We start from the raw sequence: 14,800 nt of genomic DNA, 5'->3' as shown, positions 1-14,800 counted from the left end.
AAATCTAGAAAACACCCAGAAAGCGCTATACATTCCTTAATAATTGCAATTTTAATTACCTCGAAATGTTTAGAAGATGCTTATAAGGTTTTTAGGCATCATATTCAACCATTCTGATTTATGTTTAGTTTTATAGGCTTTGCGCAAAGATAGATATAAACGTGTGTAAGGTGGTCTTTTCTAGTTATTACGTCACACCAGATTTAGAGGAAATGTAGTCATTTACTGCAAACTTACTTAGAGCTGATTTGTGCATGTGTCTAAGTATGCTAGCAAACATTGTTCTAAAGAAGCATTTCAACATAGGCTATTTCAAATGTGTTTTTTAGCCTTGATGACAGACACACAGAGCTCGCTCTCTGTTTAGGATTTTCTAGTTGCTTCAAGCTGGAGAGTTGCGTACAAACGGTAGCGCTCACAGATGCAGAAGTCATGCAAAGTCATTCCTAACTAACTTTTAACAATATTATGTGAGATATTAAATTCAGAAGAAGCATATACGTATTTTACCAGAATATCAGTTTTAACATTTCACACGTTTTAGATTTGATTTGTAAATCATTTAGTCTGTTTTTGTTTAAACACAGCACCCTAACCTTACTAGGAAACAAATTCTAAATAATACACACAGGACCTTTAAGATTTTGTCCCCAAGACCCAGATCAATTTTTCAATTCTGCACATACAAGTAAACTTGAGCCTATGTGGATTTACTCTGGCTTGCAAGTAAATCAGAAAAATTGAAGCAAACTTTTCACACTCAAATAAAATGAAAATCAGGGAGCAGAGCTCATGTCGAGATTACAAGTGTACACTGACAAGTCTATGTGTCCTGTTGAAAATAAGGAGGGTAGTACAACGTGCCTAAACATATCAAAATACAACTGGGAACTGATTACTGTACACATTTTCCTTCAGCAGTTTCCTCAGTTCTTTCTGAGGTGAAATACTGTATTTGCTCTCCAAAATCTTTTTTCATCTGCAAACTTTACGCATTAGTTATCATTTCTGAGGACAGATCACTTGATTGTTGTGCTGGGAGAAAACCACAAGCAAACATATACGTAATTACACACTCGTTTCACGGACATACACGGATTGCTAAACCACTCAAAAGTATTTATTCACGCCTATAAATGTTCAACTGTATAGAGACCCAGGGACTGTATGATATCTGGTGGGCTGATGAGGAGAGGGGACTGTGTGCTCTCCCCGAGGAAAGGAAGAAAATTGAAAAATAATCTCAGCTATTCTAAAAGTTTTTGTCTGGAATGAAGATGAGGGACAGAAGGTATGATAGAACTGAGGAATTCCATACTACAATGTGCACTCTCACTGAAGTGAAATGGAAACAGAACATATAGAGAGTCTTTTTCTGCATTGCCTGGAGTGATACCACACGTGCTTCTCCTTTTAATGGGACAGAGAAGTCATAGCCCCTCAATTTTGCCTCTCTTTTGGTGCACTTACAAGTTTGGTGTGCTGTACATTTACAATCAAAAAGACAAGAAGCACATTTAACCCTATAGGATCTGTGCCTTAGCACAAGGGCAGTGGCAGCGTTTCTCATCTATATGACTACAACAACAGTGATGATAATATAGCCAAAGATCAATTGTGCTCCTCCTGCTCTGCTTTGATGGCACTGTGCACCTGTATCAGGCATCTTTTTTTGGCATTAAAGTGGCACTCTCAGACACTAAACCTCTCATCATGAAAAAGTGGTGCTGCTGGTGATTTAGCACTTGTCCAGTCACTTATCTGGTTTTCACTGTATGATTATCGTGGCCAAAGGCACAACAATAATGATATTATCTTGATACCAAACGAAAGGCAGAAAAAAAACCCTTGCTATCAATTAACTTACAATGTGTCATGATCCGTGTTGTTTTGATGTTGTTTTTTTCCCATTCTGTTTCTTGTTTAGGTTCTGTCACTTCCTCACTTGTTTCTTCACTCTCTTCAATATAATCATCAGCTCCACTCCTTTCACCTGTGTTCACTTATCCTCAGCTGCACTCATTCACCAATCACCCTCCTTTGTATTTAAACTCCTGGTTTCCTTCACTCTTTGCCAGATCCTCATCGCTACCCCCTCTTGTGCTCATCTTAATTCCTTGTGTCTATTTTTGTCAGTCTAGTCCATTCAAGGTTTCTCAGCATTTTGATTTTGTTTTCTCTCATTTCAGTTTTTTCTCAGTATCATCATGTTGGATTATCAGCTTATCAAAATGTAATTATTTTAATAACACAAATATTACTATTATTATAATACTGTTCTATCAGGATGTTTCTTGTTTGTATTATATAGGCTAAAAATTACCTGGCAAATCAAAGGATCACAATGTTTTGACAATCTAAAGCACTGTTGCAAAGCATAGAGCTAAGTGATCAAGTTATTTTTAAAAATGTTGCCTCTTAGGAATTAGCCTCTGAGAGCATAGGGTAAGTGTTTAGTTTACCCCTGTCACTATTTTAAATGGACAACTTTCCAACTGACACAACACCAGAGACTTAAGTTAGGCATTGTAGGAGCAGCCACAGCAGTCTTGCTCCCCATCTAATCCAACAGGTTCAGTGTCAGATGGATTCTGACTAATTTAGTCCCTGGGTGGTTCTAGTTAGTCTCCCACAACTTGGTTTCTGTCACACAGTGTGATGCTACATGTCTACATACCTTTCCACATTTGACAGACATTGTTAATTTATGTGGCCTATGTTACATGCTGTCAGTGTCAGAGCAGAAATCATGGATGTTAACCAGTTAATAGAGATGCTAGATAGGGTTCAAATAGGGAAGCAGACGTGTGATTAGAGCAGTACTCTGTGGAAGTGACTCCTTGTTATCATCAAGTAATAATACTGTGGATAACTAATATGTTTTCAACTGGGATTATTTGTGACAGCTCCAGTAAACTCAGCCTGACCCACATCCAAGACTATTGATGCTAAATTTCTATCTGCAGTATGTTAATGTGTTTTAGGTTTTCATAGTTTTTTTTTTCTTCTGTGAAAACCTATAAAAAGATGCAATAATTCTTATTTCAGCAGTACACTGTGAACATCAAGTGATGGAAATGTTATGCTTTATATATACATCAAAGTGAATAAGATACAAAGAAACATCCAGAGAAAATAAGTTATAAGAATGGCATAATCATCAACATATTAGGATTATAGGAATTGTTTCTATGATCATGTAATTAGTCTTAAGTCTTCTTTCCTCTGTTTTTCTTTGTCACCATCCAAGCTTTAGCAGCTCTACTGAAAAAAAAAACGTGCAACATGAACTTCATAAACTCAGCAATCTTAGTCTGGTTTGATCCATGATGGAATCAAATGCTGTCAGAGCAATTCACTCTTATTTTGGATTTTTTTTACTTGTTCTTCTTTCACTCTGTGAAAATAGATTAAGTATCTGATTTGTTGTAGTACAGGAAACATTTGACTTACAATATCATGGTAAAAAATGAAAATATTTTTATCACAATCATTAGACAATTTTTGAGTGTGCAACGTAGCCTTGTTTTGATTAGAAGAAACAAAATGTTTATTCTACTAGCTTAAATTTGAAACAGGTAATATTGCTGCTGTTCTAAACTAAATGGATGTATCTAAAGGATAAAGGGAGTTAAGAAACTGAATGAGCTGAATACATTTTTTGACAATCCCAAAATCCTTGGATAGCTGCAACCAACAGCTGTTATTTTAAAGACTTTTTCAGCACTGAGTGTTCATCTTTAGATTAGACTCATGATAAATTGATACATGCTATGGTTGGCACCAAAAAATTAATAGAATAATAGATGGGTAAAAATGCTCCTGATAATTGATAAAAAGGTCTTACAAGCAATGTGATGACATCACCTTTACGTTGCTTTTATTTTCTGACAGTTTAAAACTCCAAAAACTTAAAATACTGGGTTAATTAAGTGTACTGGAAAGAAATAATCAGCAAATATTTTCAGATCAAAACTTGTAATTGGATGAATGATCAGAGGGAGGATAATTCTTCCACAATTCACCCTGTCAAAGGCCAAATGAATGACATATTAGATACAGGATGCACATATATCATTGACTGTAACAGTGAACATGCTCTCTGTGTAATACGCTCTGTTCTCTTGATCAAACTCTGAGCTAATCAACTTATTAGGAGCAGAGGGCAGCAAATAATCCTGTATTCAAGTATCCCTCCTGGAATTAGATTTAACATCCTTTGGTTAGACCCTGTTACTCTCCACACTAAGCCTCTCACCTATCAGCTCTGTCCACCATCCAATTAAGCTCAGAAAGCTGCTACTGCTAAGGAAAATGGAACAGTGCAACAGCCCTGCTCAGCATGCTGTGGAAATGTTTGACATTTTCCACCCTGTCCTCATAACAATTACAATCACTTAAACAAACATTAAGATCTTTTTTGTTTCTCGCATGTCTACAACTGGGCCTTTTGCTACTTTGGAGTCTAAGTGTGTCCTTGCATGTACATTATTTGAAGTTTTGTGTATGCCTGCAGCCGTGCCTGTGTGCATTATAATACTTTGTTCATATACTTCATTATGCTGAGTTTTCTAATCAGTTTTCCCTCAGTAAAGCTGGAGCTTGTCTCTCTGTGGATCAGTAATGAGACTTGTTCCAGTGCTCTTTGTAATAGTCAGCATTTCTCAAAGAAGTTTAAATTAAACATCAGACCACGTTTGTTGTCTCAGTTTGTTAGTGCATTATAATTCCCTACTTTTATGCTGCTAATTAACAAGGAAGCAGTTCACTGATATAGTATTGGGCAGGCAGACTTAAAAATGCATGTCTTGTTAGACTGCTTCAATTCATTCTGCATTATTACCAGTGATGGGGGAACTAGACAAAGAGGGTCACTGAAGATGATCAAGCTTGGAACTGCTCAAGAGAGATATTTGCTTATAAGGAGTTCAAGTTCATAGAACTGTATTGATAATGATTTAAGACTCCTAAAGATGCCCATTTCCTACCTCTGCATTTTTCTCTTGATAGTCTTCTCTCATAATTTTCATGACCACTTAGTATCCCTCGATCTCATTCTGGTTCATTTTGCAGCATTATTTTCATGTTCAGGGGTATAATGTAGCTGATTTTACGATCTCTGCTGGTCTGCCTCTTATGAAATCCTCATATATAACTCACTTCGTAGGGCTTGGAGGATAATGTTGTACATTCAACGCACTCTCTTTCTCTTCCCTGGAAACCCCCACTGCGACACAGAGTACAGAGCTAAAGACTGATGAGCCCTTTGACACAGAAATGCTTGACATGTTCCTCAGGGTCCAGACTAAAGACTTTTCTAACAAGCTCTCACATGCTCACCCAGGGCTGTATTAAATTCAAACTTTGGCACTTTTCCTAATTACTGAGAACATTCCTGGAGTGAGAAGTCACTTCCTAACCTGAGCTGAACTCCCCTCTGCAGTGCTTCGTCCCTTGGGTATGGAATGATATATGAAATGCAGAGTTCAAATTAGGCTGATGGAACACAATTACTTGGAAAAGAGGATCTCTTGCTGTTCAGGAAAAAAAAAACATCCAAATCCTGATACACAATGCATGACTGGTTTATTTGCTTCCTTCCATACTCAAAAGCTCTATTGACCTCTCGTTCTCTCTGCCTTTCTTGTGCACATTTTTTTTCTCATTGGAAGACAGATATTCAGTTTGTTTCTCCATCTGTCTCCTTATAGGTGTATCTACCTGCTTCTTTTTAGTGTTGTTTATTCCTTCCTGTCTACATATTTCTGTCCTCGTGTTTGCTATATGTCCAGAAGGAACATTTTCACTACATTATCATCAGTGTCCACAAGGTGAAACCTCATTTTTATATAATTTTTATAGGAACTTAGAAAGTGCTAAAGCTTTGCTTGATACTGAAAATGTTTTTTAATTTTTTGTTTTCTACTGAGCCCTAGGACCCTAATTTTAACCAATTTTGTAAGTGAAACTTGTATTCTAAGGTCCAACAATCACAAGTTTTTTATTGGATTGGGCTATTTGCTGTGCATTTATAAATTAGAAATACATTGGTGAATAAATTCCTTTCTGAAACTACTAAAATAATCAAACTGGTATCAAATAATTCCATATTTTATTGAATAATTCATCGTATGTAGTAAAAGCACCAAATGTGTTTAAATTACGGAGCATGGAAAGCGATGAGTCCCACCCCAGGCATTGGTGACACCAGAACTGCTTCTGTGCAAAGGCAAAAAATAGGAACAACCCCCCACCAAAAAAAAAAAAAAACATTCTGGACATTCTGGTTGAAAGTTGAAACTGAAGGTGTTTTGTCACTTTGCTACTGCCCAACCTGCCTGCACATCATCATTTTAGGTCTATGTAAACATTACATGAAGTGGAAGGGTTTTGCAATCTGTCTCTTAGTCTACTCTGCCAACATAATGGAGGAAAAATTAATTTTTTATGACTTGTTCTGCACATTGATCGTGTGTATAGCATCTGATAGTCAATCAATCCATCCTCCCACTCATCTCGGTATTTATACATAAGTGCAGCAGCCACCAAGGTAACTTAATAGATTTTTGAAGACAATTGTGATGCTGAGAGCTGTTGATTTCAGTGCTGATGGGTTGGGTTAATTATCCCGTGCATGGGACATGCATCTTTCCTGAATTAGTCTCGATTAATTGAAAGCTCTCCAGCATGTCTGTGTAAGTGGCTGTTCAATCTGTTTATCTGTTTCCTCTGATTTCATCTATCTGTCATGATCAGCCGCTGTAATCAACTGCTTAAGTCTTCTTTCCTCTCCTAAAGCTTTTTCCATTCTTATATGTCTCATATAATTAGCTTATCAAGTGCTTACTTCGCATATTATAGCAGAATGTGTTTGTTGAAAACCTGTATTGTGATGCACTTGGAAAATCAATTACTGCTCTGTAACACAATATGGAACATTTCCCCTCCCATCTCCACCTCTTTAACTCTTTACTGTTCTCCTCCTGCTTTTGCTAGTATCCTGTTTGTGTGTAAGTACGTCAGAGCCATCAAGTGGGCTTTGTGTCTTAGGTTCGCCCCAGGACATCTTTTTGGGTTGAGCACCAAATTCAATCTCAGCTTCCCAATCAAAGGTAGTAAAAACAAGTCCATTGCTGCAGCCTCTAAAGCAGCTACAGCCCAGCTTGGTCAGATAAATCGTAGAACCTCATACTCCTATTTTCTTTTCATCCCAGACCCCCCCAGTGGCCCAGATTAGAGCCTGCAGATGGCCAGGGGAGATTTAGAAGCTGCAATCCATCAATGTAGCCTCAACCACTGGACAGTCGCCCTGCTAACGTCTCCTCCAGCTGGACTCTACTGTCCCGCTTAAAGCCTGCTCTGAGCTCGGCCCAGTTTAATAAAACTTTGGCTTAAGCATGGCCAGTGCTAAAGTCATCTCTATTTTCAGTTCTTGTTGTTATTATGGATCAGTAATCACAGACCAAGTTACTTCTGCTTTACAAGGCTGGCTAATTGTCTGATATTCTGTCAAAAAAGTTCCATGTTTGCTAATGTCACAAAACTAAAGGATGTGCACACAATTATGTCTAGCTTCTCTGTCACTTACACTAACAAGACTGAAGATATTAGGCTTCGAGACATCTGCTGTGCAGTTTCTCCTTACCCCTTGGAGAGTGCAAGCAGAGAAAATAAATGTCTAGATGATTTAATGATGTCTTATAAGAGTCATGGTAATGTAAAGAGTTCTCCTGGTGGCTTGTGACAAACATTGTAAAAGACAATAGCATTCTGAACACCTACATCTGTTGAACTAAGGACATTTCTCTTCACACCCTGGCTGTTTATCAGCACACCAGCAACATTAACTTTGATACATATAATGGAAGCACTGGGGAGAAGGAAGCTAGTTTAAGTGTGACTTCTTTTCACTGTGATGAACTGCTGATATTCTGTTATACTTCAGGGGCTGTGAGTTTTGTTTTACCTGACGTGATCCGAAACCACAAAACTATTCATTTGGGGGGGGGTAATTTTTTCCCTGTGCTGGGATTTGATGTGCTCAAATCCCCATTTCTAGGATTGATAATGTGAAATGTACCACTTGGAAACAATACAGCGTCTCTAGCACACCTCTCTAAAATAGATGGTCTTTTTCCTGCTCCAGGCTGTCTGATAGACACAGGGGGAGATTGGTTCTGTTGAATAAGAGATGAATCTCTCTGAGTGTCACCATGCTGCCACGACCTCTGAAATATCATTATCTACAGGGGAGGGAGGTTAACTTCTCTAATATAGCATGAATATAAGAGAGGGGTTCCATCAGTGAACATGAACCTTATTACTAAAATATTTCAGGAAAAATATGTTTTTTTATGGGAGCTCTGCAGTATCTATGAACACCCAAATTTATTTAATAACATATTCCGTTATGCAGCCTGGGAGGTAATTACAAACTTAAGATAAAATTAAGGAAGATGATCTTGTGCTGGAACCAAGTAATAAATGGGTCATACAGTAATAAATGTGTCCTGAACCATAGCATGTTTTTAACAGATGTAGCTACATTTTGTGTTGTTTGACACTGACAAGAAATCACAGGAAGATGCTTAATATTCTTCCTGTCCTCTGTGTACGTTGTTTCCGTTAAACTAATGAGAGATGAAAAAAGATGTCTTGCTTACTTCTTTATAAGTCAAAAAACAAAAACATCTAATTGAAAATGACATACATTGGAACTTGGAACTTGGAGTGACAAAGCCACAATTAACTAATATAATTAAAATCAAATATTTCTATTACCTGGAAACAAATGATTTATTAACATCCAATTTGAAATCCTAGTTTAATTAATTCATATTTAGCTCGAGGTCTGAAACCGACTGAATCACTCATTCAGTTAGAGTGGATGGGCCTAGCTTCAGGCATTCCTCTGTTGGTTTACTGTTGCCTGAAACAGAGAAGCATTGATGATATTGAAGAGTCTCCATCAGAGAGTCAGATATTATTGTTTTATTTGTTTATAGAACTTTGCCGCCATTCTAATTCCTAACAGATTGATTTTTGTCGAAGCAGAGACTCAGTGAAGAGATTATGATTGATCTAGGTTATGGTTGCTTCAGTATTACAGAACCATCTCCTTGAAATGTTGTTTATACACAATTTATTCCTGTTGTGTTTAACAGTTGTGCTTTGTATTGATGCAATTTTACATTTCTCATCATCATGAGGAAATCTGGATAATTCATATAATTGGCAAATTGTAAGTATGGTGATAATGAATGCATTGGTGAGAGGATCACAGTCAGCGTACATCTTCTGCTAAATATGTGCAGCTGTTTTACTGTGTAAAACTTTTCTACTCTCATGTCATGGTAGAACTTTTTGCAGTCTGTAAATGCTATTGGAGTGCTTTAGTAATGTTTGCCTGAACATGAGACTCAGTTTCTTTATTCACAGTTGTAGGCTTTTCTTAATGTCAAAGGTGGAGCTTTCAACTTTGATCTCCAAAAATCATCACCACAAAGGGGTAAAGTTTTACCAAACAAGGTGTACGTTTCCTTTTCAAGGCTTTTGAAAATATATATTAAAAACTCCTGATTGCTTTTTTGTGTGTATTTTTAGTCCACTGAACAAGAGGGAAAAAATAAATTAATGTTGCCTGACAATTCACCACTGACTTTTTCTCTTAACTGTAAAAAAGCATCATAATGACATGAAATAGCCAATGAGTAACCACATAGCATATGCAAATTTGACCTTACTGCAGACACTGTCCAGGCTGGTCACAAATCGATAACACGGCTAACTGTGTGCAGTTCACATTATATGATTAGCTTGGTTTTTAGCACTAACATAGTAGAAAAAGTATCAACACCGTTGCTCTTTTCACTTATGTGTCCTGGCTTATCGGCACAAAACAGATGTCCATGTTAAGCCACCACTATTCCTCTGATAATTAAAAAAACAGCCAACTAAGCAAAACAATGTATACTTACAATCAACAAACTGGCAATGCGGACTCAGTTGAGAGAAGTTACAGCTACAGCATAAGCTACATCCACAATGTTAATGATTCAAGTTTTTTTACTTACTAGTTCAGAAGAAAAGGTGCAGGTTCTTCTTCTGTCCTTTACTGCCCAAAAGCTGTCCTAAGTGATCAAAAGCAATATCAGGATTTGTACTAGTTTTTGGTCTCTTTTTCTGTCAATTCATATCTTTGCAGCTGAACGCAGTTTCTTTGTGGAATAGGGTGGTGTTAAAAGGTAATATTTTCTTATTGCTGTGCTCTTCATTGAATTCTACACTGGCTACTGCTTCCTGTTGTATATTTTAGCTTCCCAGGACATAGGCATTTCTTAATATCTTGGATTTTTTCTGTAAAAAGCACCTTTAACCTTGTTCCTCTTACTGTAAACCAAACTATAGACATGAATCAGATAATTGCCAGGAACTATTCAATTCTTTAAAAGTCACATGTTCTCCTCCATCTTTTTTGTGTATTTACTGTTAGGGATGCTTACTGTGGCTCCAAAAGGCTTCCAGTGTCCTGATGCTGAAAAGAACTGCAACCCTTGCCTTGATGCAGCCAAAGCTTGCAACCTCAATGGCATGTGCAAGAAGCAACGTTCCAACTACATTGCCACCTGCAGCAAGGAGGACCCCATCAAAGGAGAGAGCTGCAACAAGAAGCGCTGCCACAAGTCACTGAGGGCATTCCTGGATCGTGTGCCTACTGAGTTCAGCCACCAGCTGCTCTTCTGCCCCTGCCAGACTGAGGGATGTGCTGAGAGACGCAGGCAGACAATAGTGCCTGATTGTTCTTACAGGGATAAGGAGAAGCCCAACTGTTTGGAGCTACATAGGGTCTGTCGGCTGGACTCTCTCTGCAGGTGAAGAGAAAGAATCTCTCTGAGTGTTTTTTCTTTTTTGTATATCTGTTTTTGTTCATTTTGTTCTGCTAATTTGTTTGTTGGTTTGATTGACAAATTCTTGTGCTATAAGACAAGGCACCACCAAAGTCAGCTGATTAATTTTCAGCTTGCATTGATGGAAAATGAAAAAAAAAAAAGATAACTGAATTCATGAGTATCTCATATGATTGCGATTTCCTCCATCTCATGCCATGCAAAAGTTTTAGATTTCTCTGTTGTAACTTTGCCAGCAGAGCAATTAGACTTTTAGGGAAGCTGTGGCTATTAGATGTAGAATGAAGATGTGAGGCTAAGTTGAAGGGACAACGCTCAATTAGGCTGAACAAAACATTAGTGGATCACTTTGGCTGCATGGTGCCCCTATTGGATTTAAGCGGCCAAATTCAATTCACACCCACCCAGCCGTGACATGTTTCCTTGTGTAAGTGCTGCTAAGAGCAGGTGAAATGCAGTGGTTGTAGCCAAATCAGCCGTCCAGATCTTTTTACTCCCAGAAAACATATTGCATATCTGACAATGCTTCACAACCAGTTGGTTGAAGGAGATATCTTTTGCAGTCATTAGTCTAATAGCATAAACATGTGGGACATTTGAATAATTTCAAGCATTTAAAAGCTCATTTTTGAGACTAATGGAGTTCAACGAAGTGTATGGCCCTTGAAAGCTCCCTTCAAAAAATAATAATCATGATGTGAGAATTAACAAAAGGGGAAACTTTAGGCTACTTTTTCATTTTGCCAGTGTGACAGATGCTGCAGGTCACTGACAGTTAATTATGGGTTTTGACAACATATGGAGGCCTAATGCACCAAGTAGCAGCCAATCAGCCAAAGATATGGAATTTGATGATAGCACCCTCCAGGTACCTTTCTTGCTGTAACTGCTTCAAAATCTGAGAATGTTTATTTTGAAAAGCATTTGTGTGTGTGTGTGTGTGTGTGTGTGTGCACGTATCTATATCTCAACTAATTTCTACCAAAACAATAGAAAAAACTGATCTTAAAATGGCTTGGGTATGACTACACCTTCGTCTGTATTTAGTGAATTAGGATCGATGACTATGATAATCTATTCCATATCGCCATCCGCAATGGAATGGGAAGCTGGCGCAAGCTACAAGGAAATGTTGGCTAGGTGCTCCTGGAGGTTAGAGGTCATTGTAGCTTGTCACATCTTTCCATTTCATCAATTCCTCAAAGCTCATGCAAAATAGCTATACAACTCCCACCGGGCAAATAGTCAAGCTTGGTTCCTCTGATATGGAGCAAGTTGCTGGACCTTTTCTTTTCTGAGACTGTAGGATGTGTTTTGCAGATTCATAGCAGAAATCCCCAGCCAAACCACTGATGGGTGATTTTGCACATGGTATCTAAAAACATGTGAAAACACATGACAAAAATTATTCACACTCATAGTCACACTTCATAGTCTTATGAATGATGCACATTTGTTGATGGTTTTTATCCATTAGTTCACTTACTTCCTTTTTTCATAGAAGCCTGCAAGTCTGAGTCTTAACTGCAAAAATATAACTCTTCTCCACCAACACTAAATCCAACCTCCACACTGCTAAAGTAATGAAACTCTATCAGCTCTCCTCCAATTTATGATTGTCTCGATAATTACCTGTTTGCCTGCATTGTGTTATCTCTTTTCAGACTGAGTTGCTTTCTTTGACCTGTAGTCCCTCAGGTGTCTGCTGTGCACCTCCTTATTGAGAAAGATGAAACAGAACGTTAGAGCTCATTATCTGTGGCTGCGTAATGCCCCTATGAGGTCAACAGCTCGATGAGTTTGTACCCACTCATACTGTATGGACACATGTTGGCCTGTGCAACAGACCAACAACCATTCAGGAAACACTCAGGCGCTTGCACACACACTCATGCAACCACTTTTAGCTTGAATATAATTCCGGTCATTTTTGTACATTTTCCGGAAAAAAATAAGTACTGATATGCGAGAGAATATCATAACCATTTATGAGATGTCATTGGTCAGTTCTTTGCCTATAATTTTATTCTGCCATGATGTGTCCGCATCAACGATGCTCTGAGAATTTTTTTCTTATTATCCATAAGATTTGTTTGATCTGATAAATTGTAATATTTCATCCACTGACAGATAATATTCTGTAGTTGTTCTGCCTTTTTCAGTTTTATGTACAAGAAGTATTTAAAATGTCCACATATTAAGGTTTGATTTCTATAAATTTGATGACAAAGACAGTATAAAAATCTTAGAATTTAAATCTCATCACATTTCAGTACACCAGAGAATACTTTTCTTGGCTGCATTCTCCCCTGTGACAGATGTGTTGGTAAGAGCAAGGGGAGGATCGTTTAACGACAGGACTGTTTTTCCCTGGAGACATCTGTTTAACTACAAAAGGAAGATACACAGCTTGCTCAAACCCATTCCATTTACAGTACAAGGGATGAATCAAGAGAAGAGGGGAAATTGGTAAGAGAAAGGGAGGACGAGATAAAGAGAGGCTGGTGAGAAGAGAGAGGGTCCACAGAATCAATCTGAGCCTTAAAGTTACTGCAGCAGGTCGGAGGTCAGTGGTGTGGTCACACAGCTACGCATCTCTGCAGCAGACTCCAGAGACCATCTCGAGGACGTTCATAGTTTCTTTCAACACACGCTTGTGAAGGTATCACAGCTCAAAATATGCCCAATCAACACAGATTTAAAAATGGGTGCCCACTTACTTTTGATTAATTTTAGACTAGTAGAGCAGCTGTTTGAGCCACTGAACTAATAAAAAATAGTTTATTTTAGCCTGAGCATGTTGGATGCCAAATTGGCTATGATTTTACCTTTGGAGGCTGTTTAGATTGTTCCAGGTGGAGCCCAGACCTATAATTAAAATAGAAAAAGGAGAAAAAAAATTGAAAGGATGTCAATTGTGTAATTTGGCATTGGCTTGGTGGCATATTGCACTAAAAATTTCACTCTCTTCCTGATCTCTTTCTGGTCTGTAGGTGATTGTTAATATACTGTGGAGATGTAGATGGATGGAGGATAAGTATTAAATGGAGCAGTTCTTTTTTCTTACACCTGGCTGTATGTTCCTCTGCTGCAGTTATTACACGGGTACCTTCCATAATCCTGCGCAAACAAGCATAGCTGTTTAATACTGTTCTTCTTCCCTCACTTTCTCTTTTTTTCTCATTGCTTTCCAACTCGGTATTGTCAAAATTCTTCCATTGGATCCAATATCTATTCATTTGGGACTGCTGAGTCCACAGAGTGACAATATAGTCTATGTGGGTGTGCTGTTTTTGGGTTATGTAGTGTGTTTGTGTGGCTGTAAGCAGAGAAACTCTCCATCCTCTCCCATATCAGTTCATAGAACACATGCCTGTTGAACCCAAAGAGCACTGATCTGTATTTGAACATGTGGTGAATTGATTGTTTGAAGGATCAATGCAACACTTCTATCTTTGATTCATTTTCCTGCTCACCAGGCTCACTGGGTGCTCTTTGATTGAGTTCTTTGACCACTGGTTTTAAAGTGGGCAGCTGAGAGACAATCGATCACTGTACAGGCAACCTGACCCAGTTTGGGAGATTCTGTATCAGGCTGCTGTTGCTTACAGAAAACTTACTGAGTATTACTTTCTGTCTTTTCACATGCACATGTACACACAAGCAGACACACACAGACTGCCCTAAATCAACGGTCTGCTCTGCTGTATCTGACATCTCAAGTCCCCGCTGAGGGGGAACCGTGTAGGGAGAATGACTGGCCCAGATGACATTACTCTAGCTTCTGAGATGAAGCAGAAAGAAATCAGGATGCTGCTGCACTTTTATCATCAGTTTCTCCCCTTTTTTTCTTTCACATACTCTCTCACGGAAACACGTTTTTTCTTTCATTT

At 38.2% G+C, this 14,800-nt stretch overlaps 1 protein-coding gene across 1 annotated transcript in view; it reads left to right on the top strand.

Annotated features, from left to right (window-relative positions):
* The window catches only part of LOC140310036 (GDNF family receptor alpha-2-like), a 60,650-nt gene that overhangs the window by 25,880 nt on the left and 19,970 nt on the right, over positions 1-14,800 (top strand). The window contains exon 4 of the mRNA XM_072388160.1: positions 10,493-10,871. Within this exon, the coding sequence (XP_072244261.1) occupies positions 10,493-10,871 (379 nt within the window). The remainder of the gene's footprint in view (positions 1-10,492; positions 10,872-14,800) is intronic.

The sequence above is a fragment of the Leuresthes tenuis genome, unplaced genomic scaffold (genome assembly GCF_036924035.1).
Source record: "Leuresthes tenuis unplaced genomic scaffold, fLeuTen1.0.hap1 SCAF_6, whole genome shotgun sequence".
NCBI classification, from domain to species: Eukaryota; Metazoa; Chordata; class Actinopteri; order Atheriniformes; family Atherinopsidae; genus Leuresthes; species Leuresthes tenuis.
Note: the sequence above shows the minus strand (reverse complement) of the source record. Positions and strands in the feature narration are given on the sequence as shown.